At 48.6% G+C, this 18,306-nt stretch overlaps 1 protein-coding gene across 9 annotated transcripts in view; it reads right to left on the bottom strand.

Moving 5' to 3' along the window:
* Nucleotides 1-280: 280 nt before the first annotated feature.
* ASB1 (ankyrin repeat and SOCS box containing 1) overlaps nucleotides 281-18,306 on the bottom strand; it is a 34,400-nt gene continuing 16,374 nt past the window's right edge. For 6 of the 9 annotated variants that reach the window (XM_042822247.1, XM_042822244.1, XM_042822243.1 and 3 more), the window contains 4 exons: nucleotides 14,032-14,178; nucleotides 10,713-11,015; nucleotides 6,010-6,395; nucleotides 281-4,689 (listed from right to left, as the gene is read on the bottom strand). In XM_042822247.1, coding sequence (XP_042678181.1) covers nucleotides 4,556-4,689; nucleotides 6,010-6,395; nucleotides 10,713-11,015; nucleotides 14,032-14,178 — 970 coding nt within the window. In that variant the 3' untranslated portion in view covers nucleotides 281-4,555. Of the gene's footprint in view, nucleotides 4,690-5,145; nucleotides 5,304-6,009; nucleotides 6,396-10,712; nucleotides 11,016-14,031; nucleotides 14,179-14,294; nucleotides 14,377-18,306 lie in introns of those variants that run through there. The other 3 variants (XM_042822249.1, XM_042822251.1, XR_006169439.1) reach the window with 3 other exon arrangements.

Raw genomic sequence — 18,306 nt, forward strand, 5'->3', positions numbered from 1 at the left:
CCCGTTGGGCTACGGTTTGATTTGGTTTCCACATCCCTCTTGCAAACTGTCCAGGGGTGACAATGGTACAGGAAACCACCGCTCAGCCTCTGGCTGTAACCCACTTGCAGGAAGCACGGTTCTCCAGCCCCCTCCAGTGGCTACAAAACAGGCTGTGGAGTCAACTAGGGGACCTGGAGTAGGAAAACCAGGAAATAATTCAGGTTTAAGAATATTAGGAAATACGTAGGAGCATTTCTTCTTCCCATGGCGAGGTAAATGATTAGGCACACAGCCAAGCTCTTGCACTGGAACATCTTTATTTAGCTACACACAGACCCACCACAGATATCTCCTATCTGCTCTTGGATCAAGTCTTACTGCTGTGCACAATCATTCTACCCTGGGCAAAAGAAAGGAGCACTGAATAGTGTTCCTTGAAGCAACACTCTTGGCTGTCACCTCTGCTTTGTCCTGGGCAGGTTCCTAGACCCCCTTCTTTAATGGGCTAAAGAGGTGCCGCACCTCAACGGCTGGTTTTGGTGAAAAAAGTGCTTTATTTGAATAAGGAAAAAAAAAAAAAGCAACAAACACTGCAACCTGGTAGATTTCATTCTGCCATTTGCACAACACCCAAATGACAGGAAGTTACATTTGGGTATTACGCCAGCTACCAGCATCTCCTGCTCTCAGAAGTCCCTATAGAACAAAGAAGAAAACCCACAAGAAAAAGACTCTCTTGCATATCTTTGCTTATTCCAGATCTGCTTCAGTTCTTTAACCATTTTCCAAATCTCATCCCACCCCATACTTACAGCAAGGCCACACAATGCACACTTCATACATTATGCACAAATATAACAGGCATTCCTCAGTGGAAGAGATGCACACTGCAGAACTGTTCAGTTTCCCATGTCTCACTTGTTATTCATGTTATCTGAGCACACCTCCCAGACTGCATGGAAAACAATACTTTTACAAAAAAATGCATTGCTACATAGGAGGAAATGGTAAAGTCTGAATTAAGGCAAAAATAAATGTCACTTAGATAGTGTGAAGACATAATATATGCATATTATTACTCAGATTTCATACTGGAAGACTATTGTTTACTGGGTTTAAAGGGACAGGGACAGCCAGAGGATATGTGCTGCGGCCCTGCAGGACATCATAAATCTAATTTGAGATTCATTATTACAACGAAAATTGCAGATATTCTGTGTACCAAACCATTTCATCTAGGCAAAGCTGGGTTTATGTTGCCTAGCAACAAATGTCCACAAGGACTACTCCAGCAGCAGCCTTCACACTTACAGCTTAATGTTACATGAGTTGTTCTCAAGCACTGGACTCTCTTCAGTCCCTCAAAAAGGTCGTCCACTCAGGTTTAAGGCTGAAACCTTGGCAGGAGGCACAGTCCCTCAGTTAAGATGGCAGATGGGTGGGCAGTCCAGCAAAAAGCCTCCTGCACTTCCAAGGTTTGATTGTGCAGACACCCAAGTGCTTGTTGAACTTTAAGCTTGTTTGCTATAAGAGTGTGGGAACCATCCTTTGATCCACAGGGCTCAGGGACTTGAGGTATTCACTGTTAGGGGAATACTTTGAACTCCACACAGGTTGGATTTGGAGACCCATACGGTCCTTAGATGTGAGGTCAAAAGGACCACCCCTATGCACAAAGTTCAGCACACTGTTAGAGCGTCATGATTACTGTACTTCAAATCATAAATAAAGAATGGGAACTAACCAAGGCTGAAGCCCCCACCCTCAGCATAGCTTGAGCTTACCAACAGGACCTACAAAGGAATCCTATCAGAACCTGACAGCCCACGGAAAGAGTGCTTTTCCAACTCACACTCCCATGGCTGGGAGCACAGAAGGAGGGCTACAACTGTTGGCCTGGGTAAGGCTTCACTGGCTGACTATCCACAGGAAGGATGTAGGACAGTGTCAATCAAGGGCACAACAGTCAACAGACCAAATACAGAAGGCAGCTATAATGAAACTTGTAACAGATATACCTGCAGAGGCTAAGCTTTAACTGTGCACTCCAGTTACACTGTGCACTGAGTTGTTTGTTATGCCTCCCCAGAGGAGCACGTGCCTTCCACCTCTATCCAGCTACTTTCTCCCAAAAGGCACTAATGTGTGAGTGGTTTGCAAAACTATGTGAAGAAGTAAAAACTGGAGTGAAAAAGTCGACCCAAAGAAGCTGTTGCCATGGCATTTTCTCTAGACATCCTCCCTCATTTTCTGCCTCTGTACACTAGGGTTAGAGAATATGTTTGGTCCGTGCTCCTGCAAAACATTATGGTTCTACCAGCAAGGTGACAAGCGGCTTTACAACCTGCCTGCATCTTTTAGGCATGTTAACACTTCCATAAAGCAGGCACACAACTCTCAGGCAAAATGCTCATGGGCTGCCCTAGCCTCCCATACGGTGAAAACCTAAACCATCTGCAAGGCTGAAAAGGAAACAGTGCAATACTGCTGCCTTCTCACCTTGAAAGCACGCCCATAGCTACACAGCCTGGCCATTATATCTCATCTGATGAGGATTTTTGAAAGTGTCTGAACAGTGAGTGAGTGTGACCATCGCATTTCAGCCTTTTCTCAACAGTGTAATGCTCAGTAATGCAAATCCTGCCTCCTTATCCTAAGACAAGTGAGCAGAGCAATGTACAAGACTGCTCTTCCAGGCCCAGGCACGGAACAGAAATAAAAGGAAACAATCAAGAGTCTCCATTTCTTCCTGCCCTTCCTCCTTCTGCAAAAGCATCTCAGAAAGATGCTTCAGCAGATAACAAAAACATACAAAGAAGTTCACTGCTGCTTATCAAACTCCACCACAAAAAATATCTCAGTGAGAAGACCAGGAACTGAGCTGTGACTTTGCAGTCACTGGCACATCTGGAAAGAAGCATTTCATAAACTAGTGCTACACCCTATTCACCTTTCTGCTCTTTCTTTAGGTATTTGTAAGCAGGTATCTCCAACTAAAAGACATGCAACTTACCCCTCCTTCAGCAACTGATCTGAAGTGTGCAGCAATTCAAGGAGTGTCTAAGAGCAGAGCACTCATTCAGGGTAAAACACTGCTGGCATAGGCTCTATAAAGGACTGCTTCATTCAGAATCATGCTACCTCCTGATTCTTCGATAAAAGATAAAAAATCCTTTCTTCTCCCTTCTCCACAGTGCTGAGAGAAGCAGGATCAAACAAAAACGCCTGTCAGGTGGATCTGTCTGGTCATGTGAGGTAAGGACTAAAAGGTAGGTAGTAATTTCTATGTGCTCTGCATTGTCAGCTACTTTACTGGGCCTTCAGCAAGGTCACAATAACTGGAATATAGCAAAAAGGCAGTCTACAGATAATTCTTGTTATCTTTTTCTTCATAATCACACAGATATATTCACAGCCATTGCATCAACCACTATCCAGCACTGCAAGAAACAATTTAATTTAGCAGCCCCTCCACTCCTGGTCATTCTTGGTCATTCTCAAACATTCAAACCAATTTTACAGTGAATGGATGAGTTTGGTCATTGCTTTTCCAGAAAGTACCCTAGAAATCTTTCAGGTTCACATTCTGGCTTCGTCTGAGTATCGCAGTCCTTGACCCACCACCACTGCAGCAGTGACTGAACCACAGGGATCACATCATCCCTGCAATGAACTCCGTGCTGTTCAGTTTCCATAGGTGAAAATACTATTTCCTCTTCTGTCTGTATCTTCTCATTTGTGCTACAGCAGTGTCCTGGGCAGTTGGCAGGAGGACTGGCCAACCCTTGCCTCATCCATCACAGTGCTGGAAGGTGAGCTAACGTGCCACAGCAGGTCTGGTGGTCTGTAGAAACGACTCAGATGGGATAGGATTACACATTCTGCTACTCTCCCATCTGTGCAACGGGGCCTCTGGAGGAAGAAAGCCAAGTCAGCAGCTACCTTGCAGCACGTAGAGACATGGATACAATTCTCCAAGTAATGCACAGCACTGGACAGGAAACTTGATGCATTTTACACCAGAAGAGGACAGAAGAAAATACACCTACTTTTACAACAGCAACCACAAACTCCACAGGGAAGAGAAAGGCCAGGTACTGACAGCAGAAAGAGAACAGTGCTGCTGTAATCCCCTTACCAAGGCAAGGAGAGACTCCCTTGCACACTGTAGGAAAATGAAAGGCTTCAGTACAGGAACGTTTGCCACACAAAAGTGCCTCTGAGACACAGGGCGTGTGTAACACGGAGCAATAACAGAGGTAGAGTCGTAACAAACAGACATATGCTAACAGCTATGGGATATACTGTGTTTGCTCATGTAACAGCCACACACACTTGTGACCTTACTGCCCGACCTGCTGCCAGCAGATCACCAGTGAGATAACCAGCAGCTTAAGTGCAGACACACAAAATCATTGCACCCTAAAACTGGAGGGGAAACCCACAGGGGCAGGGAATTATGTGCATTCCATGAGCAAACCAGTATTTTTCTGGGGGCAAAGAATTGGCACCTGGCTTTGTCAACTCACTCGTTTAGCAAATCAAACTGTCCCAGAAAGCAGCCAGTTGCCCTTTAACTGTGCTCATGAAGTAAAAATTGTTTAATGGGGTCTGGGACTGGAAGGATATGGATCAGATCCAGACGAGATTTGCCAAGTATTCTTCGTACAGCTATGCGGCAGAGAGACAACAGGCTCCGGGCGCGGCCTGCAATAAAGAAAGCAGAGAGGAACTGTTGAGGGACAGATGGAGGAAGATAACAGCATGTAAATTGTGCAGAGCTACGGTTGGCAGCGGAGGAGCCATTTACCCCTTCCAAATGCTGAGGCTATGACCTGCACAGCAACACGAAGGCAGTGCAGGAGAGCTGAGTATGCACAAATCCTCCCTACGAAGAGGCCAAACCTTTTGGCCAAGGATTTGGAGCGATCACAGCTGCCACACAGGCAGCTTGGAAGGGTAAAAAGGGCAACTGCAAGGGGTTGTGACTACAGAGCGAGTTCCTGCCAGAGCGGGTTCAAAAGATCACTGCCCAATCCACACCAAGCAAGGCTGTGAGAGACTTTATCCTAATCCAATCATTTTTTAAAAGATGCGGACTTTCTTTTTGCACTAAATCATCCCCTGGGAATCAACAGCACTGATGTTCAGCTCAGGTCTTACCACAGATTTCCTTTGATGGCTTCCATTGAGTTCACGGTGAGCTCTTCCACCACAGGGATGAGAGGATGGTGGCGTCCATGTTGATTCAGGATACCCAGGCTCTCCTGGGTATCCCTCCATTATCCATCATGTTCTACCCGAGGAGTCCCATGTGCCTCCTAAAAACAGGCTTAATGGAAACCACCTGCTCTGCATTTGTGTCTCCTTTCAGCAAAAGTCCAGGCAGGTTTGAAAAAGGCATGTGCAAAGCTGAATAACTTTGGGGTGGAGCCTGGGAATTGAATCCCATATCCTGAAACTCTTTTCAATTTCTCTGGTCTGGAGTTCAAGAGGGAAACCCCACTTTGGACTCTGGTACAAAGCCCTGGCCAACCATTCTCCACCATTTTTGTTCCTTTTTTCCGCATTTACCGCCACCACTGCATCTTCATTTCCCAAGAAGCCTGCCCAGAGACAACTACCCTTGAGCACAGGGTCTCTCAAGAATAGTGAGGACACATCCATACAGCTCTGGAGAACTGGGTCCAACAGGATACACCTGCCTGTGGTTTGCAGACTCAAACCCCTGCTATGGTACCATCCTAACCTTCCTTTAGGCAGCTGAGGACAACACCAGGCAACAGAAAAGAGCTGGGAGAAAGATTTTAAAAAGTAAAATTACATAAGCTGGGCTGAGGAGACAGGGATTACTGGGAGCTCAAGGATACAGAGGGAAATCAGAAGGTGAAAAGTGCAAAATGCAACAAGAGAAAAACAGGGAGTCTAGCTGGGAACAAGGGGGTCATTGAGCTGCCACTGCCAAGAAATTCTCCTGAATCCAGAGCTAGATAAAACCAGTCACCACAATAAGTCAAAGCCACTTACCTCGTGCTTCTTTGAAGACTTGCAGAGCCTCAGGGTTGACTTTGACCCTCCCCGTGGAGTCAAATTCCAAGGCCTCCACCTTCACCAGGTTCAGGTTGGCTCCAAAGTCAATCAAGAGATGGATGAACGCCGCATCACAGCCGTGCCGCAGGACAGCATCCATCACACACACCGGTGAGCCCCGAGAGAAGCCTTGGATGTTGATCGGCCCACGGCAATTAAAATCTGGGTTGGCTCCAGCCTGGAGCAGCAGCCGGAAGCACTGAAGGTTGTGGTAGGCAGCACTGATGTATAGTGGACAGACCACAAGTGTGGTGAGGGGTCGCAATGAGGGGCTGGAGACTCGAGAAGCGAGGTGGTGATTCACATCCACATCTGCACCATATCTAGAAGGGAGAGTAGTAACCTTTTGGAAACAAGGGCAACATCAGCATGACTAGCAGCCCAGGGACACGAAATGATGAAGGCAGAGGACACAGAGCACCAGCACCATGTGGGATGCCCGTCCTTGGTTCATCTGAGCCCACCACCCATCTTCCACCCATGCTTATCCCCAAAGTACAGAAAAAAAGTCAAGCTAAGGCCACATTGGTTCACAAGAAGTGTCTGCAAATGGACTTAATGCAGTTTCACCCATTTACCTTCAAAGTTAATTTAGGGGACATTTTTGTAATTGCCTCTCTTCCAGGGACAGGCTTAGTACAGAAGCAAGGATGTCATATCCAGCATGGTCTGATCTTCGAGAAGCAAAGCTGTCCTGCTGCCAGAAATAGCCCAGGCTCGAGACAGAGGAGGCTGAGGGACACCTTCCCTCACCCTCCTGAAGGATATGCCAAGCACAGCTTTGGCACAAGGAACAGCTCAGCCCTGAGCCAGCAGCATGGAATGTTGGATGCTAATGGGCTGGCTGGAAAGCAGGGGATGTTTCCAAATGACTCAGTTGAAGAGATGCAGTGAAGTAACTTCCCCACCAGTACAAAACAGGCCAAAAAGCAATACAAGCAATTGATCTGCCTGTCACAAACAGCAGGGAAATGGAAACAGAAATCAGTGCTCAGCAGTGAAACACATATGATAAATCCCGCTCCCAAAGAAACTTGGATGGTTGAAATCCCATCAAAAATCCCATCCGAGTCAAAGAAAGACCTTTTCTCTAGTGTTTATCTCAGCTGATAGGATGTACCCGCCAACTCTAAGCGTGTCAGAAACTAGAACAATATAAAATAAATGTTGTCAGACGTTCTGCTCTCCCCATCCATCCTGCATAGCTCAATTTACAGGTTATATATAATGCGAGACATTGCATAAGAGATTACAGATCACTGGCCAGCACTCTGGGTACTGAAGCAGGGACCTCCAGAAGCTGCAACAGAAAACCTCTCAAGTCTTTTGCAAATGGCTCAAGCTACCGCAAAGGAAAGTCAATACCTCACATATTTGCTACATAGGCTCACGTCTCTCAACTGCTCCATAAGCCCTTTGGCCAAAGCAAGGTAGGTGCCAGCTTGCTGTGGTGTAAAGGAGGGCAAGCAGGCTACAGCCCAGCTCAAAGGAAGTCAGCATCATCATGGTATAGAAAGTAACATCAGTGGAATAACTTTTTTTCTGGGAGTACAGGTGGCTGTAAGTTTGAACAGAAAACAGAACAGAACAGAAAACAGGGCGTATTGGCTTTGAATCTTTTTTTTTTTTTAATGTTGTTGGTGTTTTTTTTGGAGGAAATGAAGGAAACAGCCAAAAAAATGAGAGCAAAAGGGTCAGGTGTCACACTCTAGAAAAACACGGAATTCAAAAAATGGTAATGCAGCACAAATAAGAGACTGCAGAAACAAGCATTGATTTCCCTCAGGCTGGGTAACACCCAAGGAGTGGGACACCATAGCTCCCCATCTGCTTCACGTGCAGCTTGGGCTGGAACAAGAAAGAAGACAATACAATCCCCTGAGGTGTAACCAGTTTTAATCGCAGTATTATAGATCAAGCAAAGCCCTGTTTCTTTCCCACAGGGGAATAAGACATTCCTCCAGTCACCAGACCCCCTCTCAAAATTGCAAATCAAGCATTCAGAGAAATAGATTTTCTGTCTTCCTAGATAGCACACAATACTCCTTTCTGCAGTTAATAAAAAACAAATAAGGAAACCACGTGGGGGCAGATTCTTCCTCACTGCAAGCATGTCTCTTGCTGATCCCAGTAGAGACTGGTCCCTACCCATTAAATTCTTAGCCAAGCACTTCAGAGGATAGGAATAGTCAGGTTGCACGTGAAGACCCCTATGGGTCCTTTCCAACTTGGGACGCTGGATGATTCTACGTCTCATTTAAATTAAGCACATGGAGAACAAGGAAACCTGCCTGAGGTTTCCTGCCTGCCCTGCAAAGGGCATACGAGGTGATTTTACCCTAATGCACAAGATCTCCCAAGCATGAGGATCTTGGCTAAGAGCTCAGGAGATCTATAGGGTGGAGAAAAGCAAGAAAAAATCGGGCAGTAGGATACTGCTGAGTGCCATAACAGCCACAGCACCGAGCTTTGCTTCCCAGTTCACTGCACTTTAATGGGACATTCCCACCTTCTGGAGAATCCCACAGCACTTTGCTGAGTTTGCATCACTTTATGCTTTTCTGAAGTACTGAGAGCAAAATAAGAAAACGTGTCTGTTTTGCACAGGCAATCACACACGCTCCCTATAGATACAGAAATCACTTAAAATCAGACTACGCAAGCATTTGAATGGGATCATTTGTGCTACTATGGGACATTCACAGGATGGCTATGGGGCCACTGCCTTCTGCGGCCATGGTTCTGACCACATAGCAATCTGACTCTCATTTCAGTCTTAATCCCTTCTCATTACTGCCGTCAACATTCTTATTCTCAGTCCCCCACTTCCCCAAAACATGGAATTCTGCTGTTTCAGAGTCAGGTACCTGTCTGAGGCACCGGTGGGATTTGCCAGATTGCTTTTTTGCTGCTTTCAGCGCAGCAGAAGGACCTTCTCATCCAGAGGTCATCCCTCAGTTGTGCTGGAAATACAGTACGATGGTCGATCCCATAACAAGCTGTTAGGAAAGTAATCTATACCTTGGAAATGGAACTGCAAATATTTCTGCCAGTTGTCTTATAGAATGGATCTCCATTCCACAGCTATGTGTGTATTTACTATTAGAGTGGATATGATTTCAATTATTGCTTGCTTAGCTGGTACAGCAATTGTGGCAGGATTCAGGGATCCTGATTGTGCTGCTTTATGATTACGAAAATTGAACCAGGTGATGTTTGGACACCTGCAGCAAGCTTGACTGGTTGGGCTTTCATTTCAGAACACTGAGACTCTGTCAAGTTGAATATTCTGAAATATTTTCTCATATCTCAGTAAAAGCGTCTTCCTCGTTGCATTTCTTCTGCTAAATCCTTCAGAGCAACATTTCTAAAAATCTCTGAGTGAGCTTTGTAACATAAGAGTGCATTTTAAAGCAAGCAACTCTGAAGAGATCTATGAAATCCGTACTCAGAGATAGTTGAAATTTTGGGCAATCTGACAATTTAGTATTAGCTTAGCAGCCCTGGGAGAGACATCATCTAATAAAAAGGCATTGGACAAACTCCAGTTAATTTTTAATCCTGAAAGTTTTCCAAAATCTTGCTTTTAATATTGCTGGCAAGGTATCCCAAGAAGCAGACGTATAAATCAATGCATCAGCTCTCCATGTGCTGAAATACCATTTGCTACATTTCACCCTGCCTTAGTGGACATCAGGGGAGGCTCTGGGGAATGCAATACTTATGCTGAGCCCCGTACCAGCAAGCACGTGGCAATGCGACATCTTTCTCTCAGTCTGCAGGAGTGGGAACAGTTTCCCCCCTTCTTTCTACTTCTCAGCTTCCTTAAAGCTGCACTGTGTGAAAATTAATTTGCCCGCAAGCAAAACTCCTTTCTGCTGTTATTTGCTAGCAGTTACAGCCATTGAAGGGATTCCTTGGAGAGTGTTTCTCTGTGAATCCAAATAAACTTTCTGTTCTTTTACTACCCCTTTCTACAACCTGTATTTCCCCCCTATAATCCACTATTATTTGGCATCAAAGGCTCATATAGTTGCTCAGCATGGTCCCTTGTACAAACAGCTTCCAATTTAGAAGACAGGAAGTATCACGGCATGCCAAAGGAAGGAAACTCAAGCTTACACAGCCTTCTGCTGGACCCTGAGCCCACTCCCTGCTGGCGTGGTGCATGGCGAGTGTCCTACTGATGGGCACGTGCCTGGCAGCCAAGAACAGACTGTGCTGCCTTTGTTCCCAAGGACAGAATGTGTTCAGAGCAGCAGAACTAAGCAAAGATGCTTTCTGGTTGTCTGGGTGATCCATGCCATGAGCAATAGGAGTGCGGAGCTGGCCACTGGGCAGTAGTAACAGGAGCCAAGCAGTCGAGACAGAAGCTGAGGGGAAGATGGCCTGCAAGACTGAATAGTGGATGGTGGACACAGAAACAGGATCTGTCACCAGGCCCAAACAAAGGGAAAGACACCTAACACCCTTTTAGGAACTTCTCCGGACAGCACTCCTCTTGCCCAGCTGTGCCAAGCAGGCAGGTGAGGAGCGAACGGATACCCCAGCCGCATAATGGAAAGATCCAAGGGAAGAAGAAAAGCAAGGCAAAGCCATTCTCCACCCCATTGGGATCAACTCCAGGGCATATTTCTCACCTGATCAGCTCCTGGAGGATGTCTGCCCGGCCCACACGCGCTGCATGGTAGACAGGTGTGCTGCGATGGTGCCGGCTGCCGTTGGGGTCGGCTCCAGCTTCCAGCAGGATCTTGGCACACTCGAGGTGCCCGTTGACCACAGCCACGTAGAGGGCGGTCTGCCCCTTCACATCCACCAGGTCGATCTCAGCCCCTTTCTGGAGGAGGAAGTCGACACAGGGGCCGTGGCCAGCAGTGGCAGCAATGCGCAGAGGAGTGCAGGGCAGCCAGCCGCAGCACCACACCGACTTCTCATTGATCCGGCTAGTGAGAAACACGGGGTCAAGAGGTCTCCGGTCACCTTCTGCCACCCCACCTGCCCCAGCCCCACAGGACAGCACAAACAGCACCCTCCACATTTTGGGGGCTTTACAGCAGCTCTGAAAAGCTCCTGCCGATAGCCTGTCTCCATTGCAGCAGGCTGTGGCAGATACGGCATGCCTGGACTATGGGCTCTAGTGCAGCACTGCTGTATCAGGAACTGCTCGTATGCACAATGAGGGACAAACTCTTCCTTAAAACTCAGCTAAATGACCAAAGAAACCCTTCCCTCTACTCCCTTTCCATGGGGAGATGACCCCACTAGAAGTGACTGAGCCAGGGACCAAAACTGCTTAATTAAAGCTGCTTCAAAAGTGGCAGAAGGTTGACAAAGCAGCAGGAAAACAGAAGAGAACTACAGGAGGAGAAACGCGTGGAAACTCAGGTATAAACCTCTATCACACTGCTGGCATGTCCACAAACTCAGCCTGGCACCATACAATGACATAAACGCAAATCCATGGAAGCTCAAAAGCGTGCAAACACTGCCCTGGCAGCAAGAAAGGAGCTGGCTTGGAGAGAGATGCCACGTTAAACAGAACAGCAGAAGTAGATCATCGGCATCATTGTTAGCCTATTGTCCAGAAGAGCTTTATTCAAATTGTATAAGACTTGTCTGGCAGGAAGCTGCTTGGATCCCCTCTGAAATTACTTGTACTACTTGTCACACTCAGTACAGTAATCCAGATCTGGTTAGACCCATATGTCTCAAATATCCAGGCCTCAGTCCCCAACTCCCTGTAAATCCCTGCAAGTACTCTTTTAGAAGCAATGTGCCAACAGAAAGTGATTTCTTCAAGACCAATGCATGCTGGCTGAAGTGCCCTTTAGCCAGAGTGGTGGTGGATTTGCTCTTCTAGCTCACTCTGTCCTGGCCTCTGTAACAAGAACAGGACAGAACACTTTTCATACACTGCACTTAAGGGAACCTGCTAAGAGAGCAATGCCACAACCTTTTTTTTCTTCAAACATGTTTTCGGAAGAGGAGTAAAAGAAACCCTGTAGAAGTGCTCTTTAGCAGGTTTGGGCATCTCCACCCTACACCCAGTAGTGGTGGTGATGGGTCAACAGATGGACTTGTTCATCCTAGAGGTCTTTTCCACTCTTAATGATTCAGTGACTGCATTCAAAGACAACACTTTTCTGTTCACTCCACCACCTGTGTGATGGTGTTGCAGGTCCTGTCAATCTTTGCTGTTTCATGCAGAAACCTGGGTCAGATCACTGTCTTGAAGGGCTGCCTGGTCCTGCAGCACAGTAAAAAAAGAAGGCAAAATCTCAGACCAAGGGACCAGAGGCCCAGCAGAGCTGTCTAGGTACAGAAAAAGGGGTTGGCTCATTCTCAATTTTTGCTGAAATGACAGTTTCTAAGGCAAGTAAACATTGTGCACTCTAAGCATTTTTCTCCATATTGCAGGAAAATTAATTAACTATCCCCATGGTCAGAGACTAAGCAGTGGGTAGATTTTGTAACATAGGGTGTTTCAGGTTTACAACTGATTATAACCCCTTTTGTATGTTTTTCTCATTATATGTAGACTCTTATTTTCATGGTATTGTATTTCCATCATGATCCAAAAAGAGTTTGTGCATGGACAACGCAAGTTCACAGAGTGGCCTGAGATTTGCCTCCAGTGAGACTAACACGGGGTTGATTTCAGGTGTGAGCAGAGCAGCCTCCCACCAGACAGCTCCTGTAGAAACAGAGCACAGCACTTCTGTCAGTGGGAAAGGTGTTCAAAAGGAGCAGGCTGTGGGGAGGAGGGAGAGAATCACAGAATCACAAGGGTTGTAAAAGACCTTCAAGAGCATCCAGTCCAATCATCCACCCATCACTAATAGTATTCACTAAACCACGTCCCTCAACACAAAATCCAACCGTTCCTTGAACATCTTCAGGGTTGGAGACTCTACCACCTCCCTGGGCAGCCCATTCCAGTGCTTGACCACTCTTTAGGAAAAATTCCACCCTAATATCCCCTGGTGCAGATTGAAGCCATTCCCTCTAGTTCTATCACCAGTTATACAAGAGAAGAGGCCGGCCCCCGCTCACTACAACCTCTCTTCAGGTAGTTATAGAGAGCAATGAGGTCTCTCCTGAGCCTCCTCTTCTCCAGGCTGAACATTCCCAGCTCCTTCAGCCACTCCTCATATGGCCTGTGTTCCAGACCCCTCACCAGCTTTGTTGCCTTTCTTTGAACCCACTCCAGGGCCTCAATGTCTTTCTTGCACTGAGGGGCCCAAAACTGGACACAGTACTTGAGGTGCAGCCTCACCAGAGCTGAGTACAGGGGTACAATCACTGCCCTGTTCCTGCTTGCAACACTGTTCCTGATGCAAGCCAGGATGCCATTGGCCTTCTTGGCCACCCGGGCACACTGCTGGCTCATGTTCAGCCGAGCATCAATCAATACCCCCAGGCCCATTTCCTCTACACAGTCTTCCAGTCAGTCTGCTCCAAGCCTGCAGCCTTGCCTGGGTTTGTTGTGGCCAAAGTGCAGGACCAGGAGGGTCATAGAATCGTAGAATCATTCATGTTGGAAAAGACCTCTAAGATCACCAAGTCCAACCCACCATGCCCGCTAACTACGTGTCTCAGTGCCACATCCCCACAGGTCTGGAACACCTCCATGGACAGCAACCCCATCGCCTTCGTGAGCAGCTGTGAAGAAACTGTTCCTAATATCCAAACTGAACCTCCTCTGGAGCAACTTGAGGCCACCAGCTCTCCTCCTACCCCTGCTATCTGGGAGAAGAGCCCGACCCCACCTCACCACAACCTCTTTGCAGGCAGCTGCAGAGCGATGAGGTCTCCCCTGAGCCTCCTCTCCTCCACACTGAACAACCCCAGTTCCCTCAGCCGCTCCCCATCAGACCCGTGCTGCAGACCATCACAGCTCCGTTGCCCTTCTCTGTGCACGCTCCAGGTCTCAGCGTCTTTCCCTCAGCACCTCCTCACCTCTGGAAGCTCTCCTCCTCCAGCAAGCTCTTCAACGTGGGCAGATCTCCCACGTAGGCTGCATCGTGGAGCCGGGTGTCCTCGCAGTGCTCCAGGGGGTGGTCGCAGAACTGCTCCCGCAGCCACTCCTTCAGATTCCGACCTGCGCTGGAGAGAGGGGCGTTGGGCTGAGCGCCGCGGCGGGCGGCTGCTCGGATTCCGGACCCCCGCAGCTTCCGAGCTTCCCCGCGGCCGCCCCGCGGCTCTCCCCCGCCTCACGTTACCTGCGGGCCCGCCCGGAGCGCCCAGGGCGCCCGCCGCTTCCCCCGGGGCGGCCCCGCCGCCGGCAGGACTGCCCTCGGCCATCCGCCCGCAGGCAGCCGGCTCACATCGCGGCCTCCTCTCCGCCGCCGCCGCGGCCCTCCCTTCCCCAGCCCGGCCTGATTGGTGCCCGCCGCCGCTTCCTGCCTCCGCGTTAAGGTGGTTTTCCCCGGCCGGAGGAGGCGGCTCTCAGCGAGCGATTCCTCCTTCAGAACCGCTCGGCTCGGCCCGGCCGGCAATCCGGAGCTCCTCGTGGAGCTGCGCCGCGTATTGCACCTGGGTCGTGGCATCGGTGCAAGCTGGGGGGTGTAAGGATGGAGCGCAGCCCTGCCGAAATGGACCTGGGGGTGCTGGTGGATGGCAGCTGGACGTGAGCCACCGCTGTGCCCTCACAGCGCAAAGCCAGCCTGGTTTGCATCATGTCTATGCATCGTGATGCCTGAGCGGCATCAAAAGCAGTGTGGAGAGAGGGGATCTGCCCCTCTGTGCTGTGAGACCTCACCTGCAGCACTGCGTCCAGATGGGGAGCCCTGAGTACAGGAGAGATGTGCATCTGTTAGAGCATGTCCGGGGAAGGGCCACAGAAATGCTCCACTTTGCCTCAGAGCACAGGCTGAGAGAGCTGTTGGCTGTTCAGCATGGAGAAGAGAAGCTGCGAGGAGACCTGACAGATCTTTCGGTATCTAAAGGAACTAGAAGCTACAGGAAAGGAGATAGTCTCTTTAGCTGGGTCTGTTGTGACCGGAAAATGGCTTCAAACTAAAAGAGGGGAGATATGGACTGGATATAAGGAAGAAATTTTTTACAGTAAGGGTAGTAAAGCACTGGCACAGGTTGCCCAGAGAGCTGGTGGATGTCCTGTTCTTGGAGGCACCCAAGATCAGACTGGATGGGCTCTGAGCACCTGATTGTGCTGTAGCTGTCCCTGTTCATCACAGGGGATTTGAGCCAGATAATATGCAAAGGTCCCTTCCAATTCAAACAATTCCGTGATTGGCTGTGAGGAGCTCAGCAGGACGAAGCTCTGGGCTGAGGGAGTCTGTGAGGTTTGTCTTCTGCCAGCTCATCATCATCAGCCAAAATGTCCTTTGGTCCATTCCCCACAGCACCATGGATCCAAGCCCTGGTTGCTTCTCAAGTTTCTTTCCAAAAGCACAGAGCTCATTTGTTGGTGCACGGATCTGGGCACTCCTACTTCCAGAAGAGATGTGCTGGAAACAGGCAGTGCCATCACTGTTCAGCCCTTAGCCACCACCCGCAGCTCAGGGGGTAGAAGCTGCTCCGGTGGGCTGCAGGATCTTTCTTAGGTTAAACAAGGTCTACCCATCACTCAAACTGCAGAGAGAGTTCTGTGCAATCATATTTCCCTGTTTTTCCCTGCAGCATGGCTCCCTGTGTCTCCTGCTGTTGGGGAGAGAGGAGCTGTGCTGAGGATGGATGGAGGTGGCTGTCAGCAAAAAGGCAAGCCATGAAGACGTGACCAGGAAATCTGCAGGAACAGGCTCTGACCAAAAATCTGCTACTGTGTGTAACCCCCGCCCCCCAGGTATTTGCAAGTACAGAGCTCAAAGGTGCACCCTTAGAAGGGAGCAGAGGGCTTGTAGGGTGCCCATACAGGCACAGCACTTTGGAAGTGCAGTTGATGTAGCAAGATATGCAGAGGTGCAAAAGGTTTGCAAGGAATGTGGCTCTCATCAAGACCAGCTTCCTCCGAGGGCAGTTGTTGGAGCAACTCCTTGTGGACCGCAGCCACTCTCTGAGTGCTGGAAACACATTTGCCTGCACATCTGAATTCCCAGTGCCAGAGGGAGTGGTGGTAATCCATCTGGCTTTCCTCGATTTCCACTCTTGCTTCTCTGTGACAGGGCATCAGTCCACAAATGCCAGACTGGCTGCAAATAAGGTTTCCTGTAACTATTTGGGCAGGAGTAATGCAGGGGAGAGATGTGCAATCTGCAAATCAAACCAGTTTGCCTTGCCTAGTAAAAGATCCGAAGGGGAAAGGAATGGATGGGATTTTCAGAAGCCAGTGATGCTGGCCAGTACTGCCACCTTCCCCTGCTGCAGTCCTTATGCCATTAGACAAGACAGATGTGAGGCCAAGGAACATCCCTAGAATTAATTGGCTGCTGGTCTGGAAATGTGACTCAACGCCTGCTGGGATCTCTTTGAGTCAAAGGGATGAGATCTGGAAACCAGACACAAGGGCTAGGTGGAGCTCAAAATCCACCTTAGATGTACATCTCAGTTCCCTATAGCTATGCCTGATAATAGCACAAGACAGACCAGAGCAGCATGCTAGCTGTCATGTTTGCTGTCACCACAGATTTGGTGGGGCTAGATTTAACGAGCTCCCCAGCTACAGACCATTGTGCTGGACTGCTGGCCAGAGGTGGGGTCCCATCCAGAGCAAAAAGGCACATCGGTCTGTAGGCTTTTATATGCATGGCCTCAGTCCAAAAGCTGTAACACTGTGTGCACAAGGGAACAGTTACTGCAAGGGACAGAAACCTTGGTACTTCAGTGTCTTCCTATCAAGAACATGATGCCACCTTTCAAGGCACGTAAGGAGAGGCCTTGTCAGCACAACTTTAGAGATTTGTTTTTTGGCTGTGTCATTTGGAGCTTTTTCCTCTTCTGTCATGGGTACAGCGTAGACAGGAAATAAAAGGAAGCAGAGGGCACAGCAGTGTTTACTTGCAGTATGTTGTCCCCATGGGCAAAGCAGAGCGCCACAGAAGCACAGAGTGGCTGGTAAATAGAACAGGCAAAGCTGGAAAGGAAGTGTCTGGTCTGCTCATGATTCTGGGCTCTCAGTTCTTGCAGAAAATGCTTCCTGTTTAACCATTCACTTCTCTCATATCCACATATTTATATATGATTTTATGTATTTACATGAAATCCAACCCATCCCAAGAAGACCTAACTGATTCTCATTGGGAGGTAGTAGAAAGGGGGTGACTGTAATTGCTGCCCAGTCTTGGGGATGGCCAGTACAGGGAACCTGTAGGTGCCTTGCCAAACTGCTGTGCAGAAATACAAGCTGATGTAAATCTGTATCACTAAGTGAGTGCAATGGAAAAATGCACCTTTTGCAAATATGTTAGCATTGGTACAAGACCTAAGAAATGCCTTTTCCAAGGTTGGAGAAATAATTTTAAATCCAGAATAGCTGACTACTCTGACCAGATGTATCTGTTAAAAGCTGAAGGGATAGGCGGTGGGCACCCTGGCTGCTCTTCCAGCCTGTCGCACCAGGAGGCTGGATAAGCCCAGCTTCAGAGCTCAAGCATATACACAGTTATCTTCTATTCCCAGTACATAGCTGGGAGCCTGCAGCATGGTCAGCAGCTTGAAAGGGAAGATCCCAGTGGAGAAGCAGAGTGCAGGACTTCCTATCACAACATTCACCATCAGAGCATGCTAGAGTGTCTGCCTTCCAGCTGTGCTCCTGAGGTGCGTGGCTTATTTTTAAAGGCTGCAAAAGGCACTGGACTGAGTAGCTCCTTTGGAGTCAGGCTTTGCTAGCTCGCTCTCTTGGGGCATGTAACTTCTTGAAACCTGCCATGGCCAGGCCTACTGGCAGCCAGGGCACAAGCTCCCTTCCCCCACCTTTGCTCCATGGCTGGCAGTCTGGCAATTCATTCTCTGTGGGCACCATTTTGCATCACTGCACTGATCCCAGGCCATTTGAAACCAGATCCACCCAGCAAGTGGGACCTGTTACTTTCTCAAGGACAGCTGCCAGGATCTAAAAATACCAATCCAGCACAGCAGACACACGCCTGGATCATTAGACAAGGCTTTTCTCCAGCTCCTGACACTGAAACAGTGAAAAACTAAAAAATGTCTACATGCAAAGAAAGCACCTTCTGAGGAATCCTCAGCCGTGGGCAGGTAGCTCAGCCACACCAACACGAAAAAGAACGAGGAGAGGAGAGGAGAGGAGAGGAGAGGAGAGGAGAGGACAGGGGA

Source organism: Centrocercus urophasianus, unplaced genomic scaffold, assembly GCF_019232065.1.
Source record: "Centrocercus urophasianus isolate 14NV4802_14NV808 unplaced genomic scaffold, USGS_Curo_1.0 seq_20, whole genome shotgun sequence".
Classification (NCBI taxonomy): domain Eukaryota; kingdom Metazoa; phylum Chordata; class Aves; order Galliformes; family Phasianidae; genus Centrocercus; species Centrocercus urophasianus.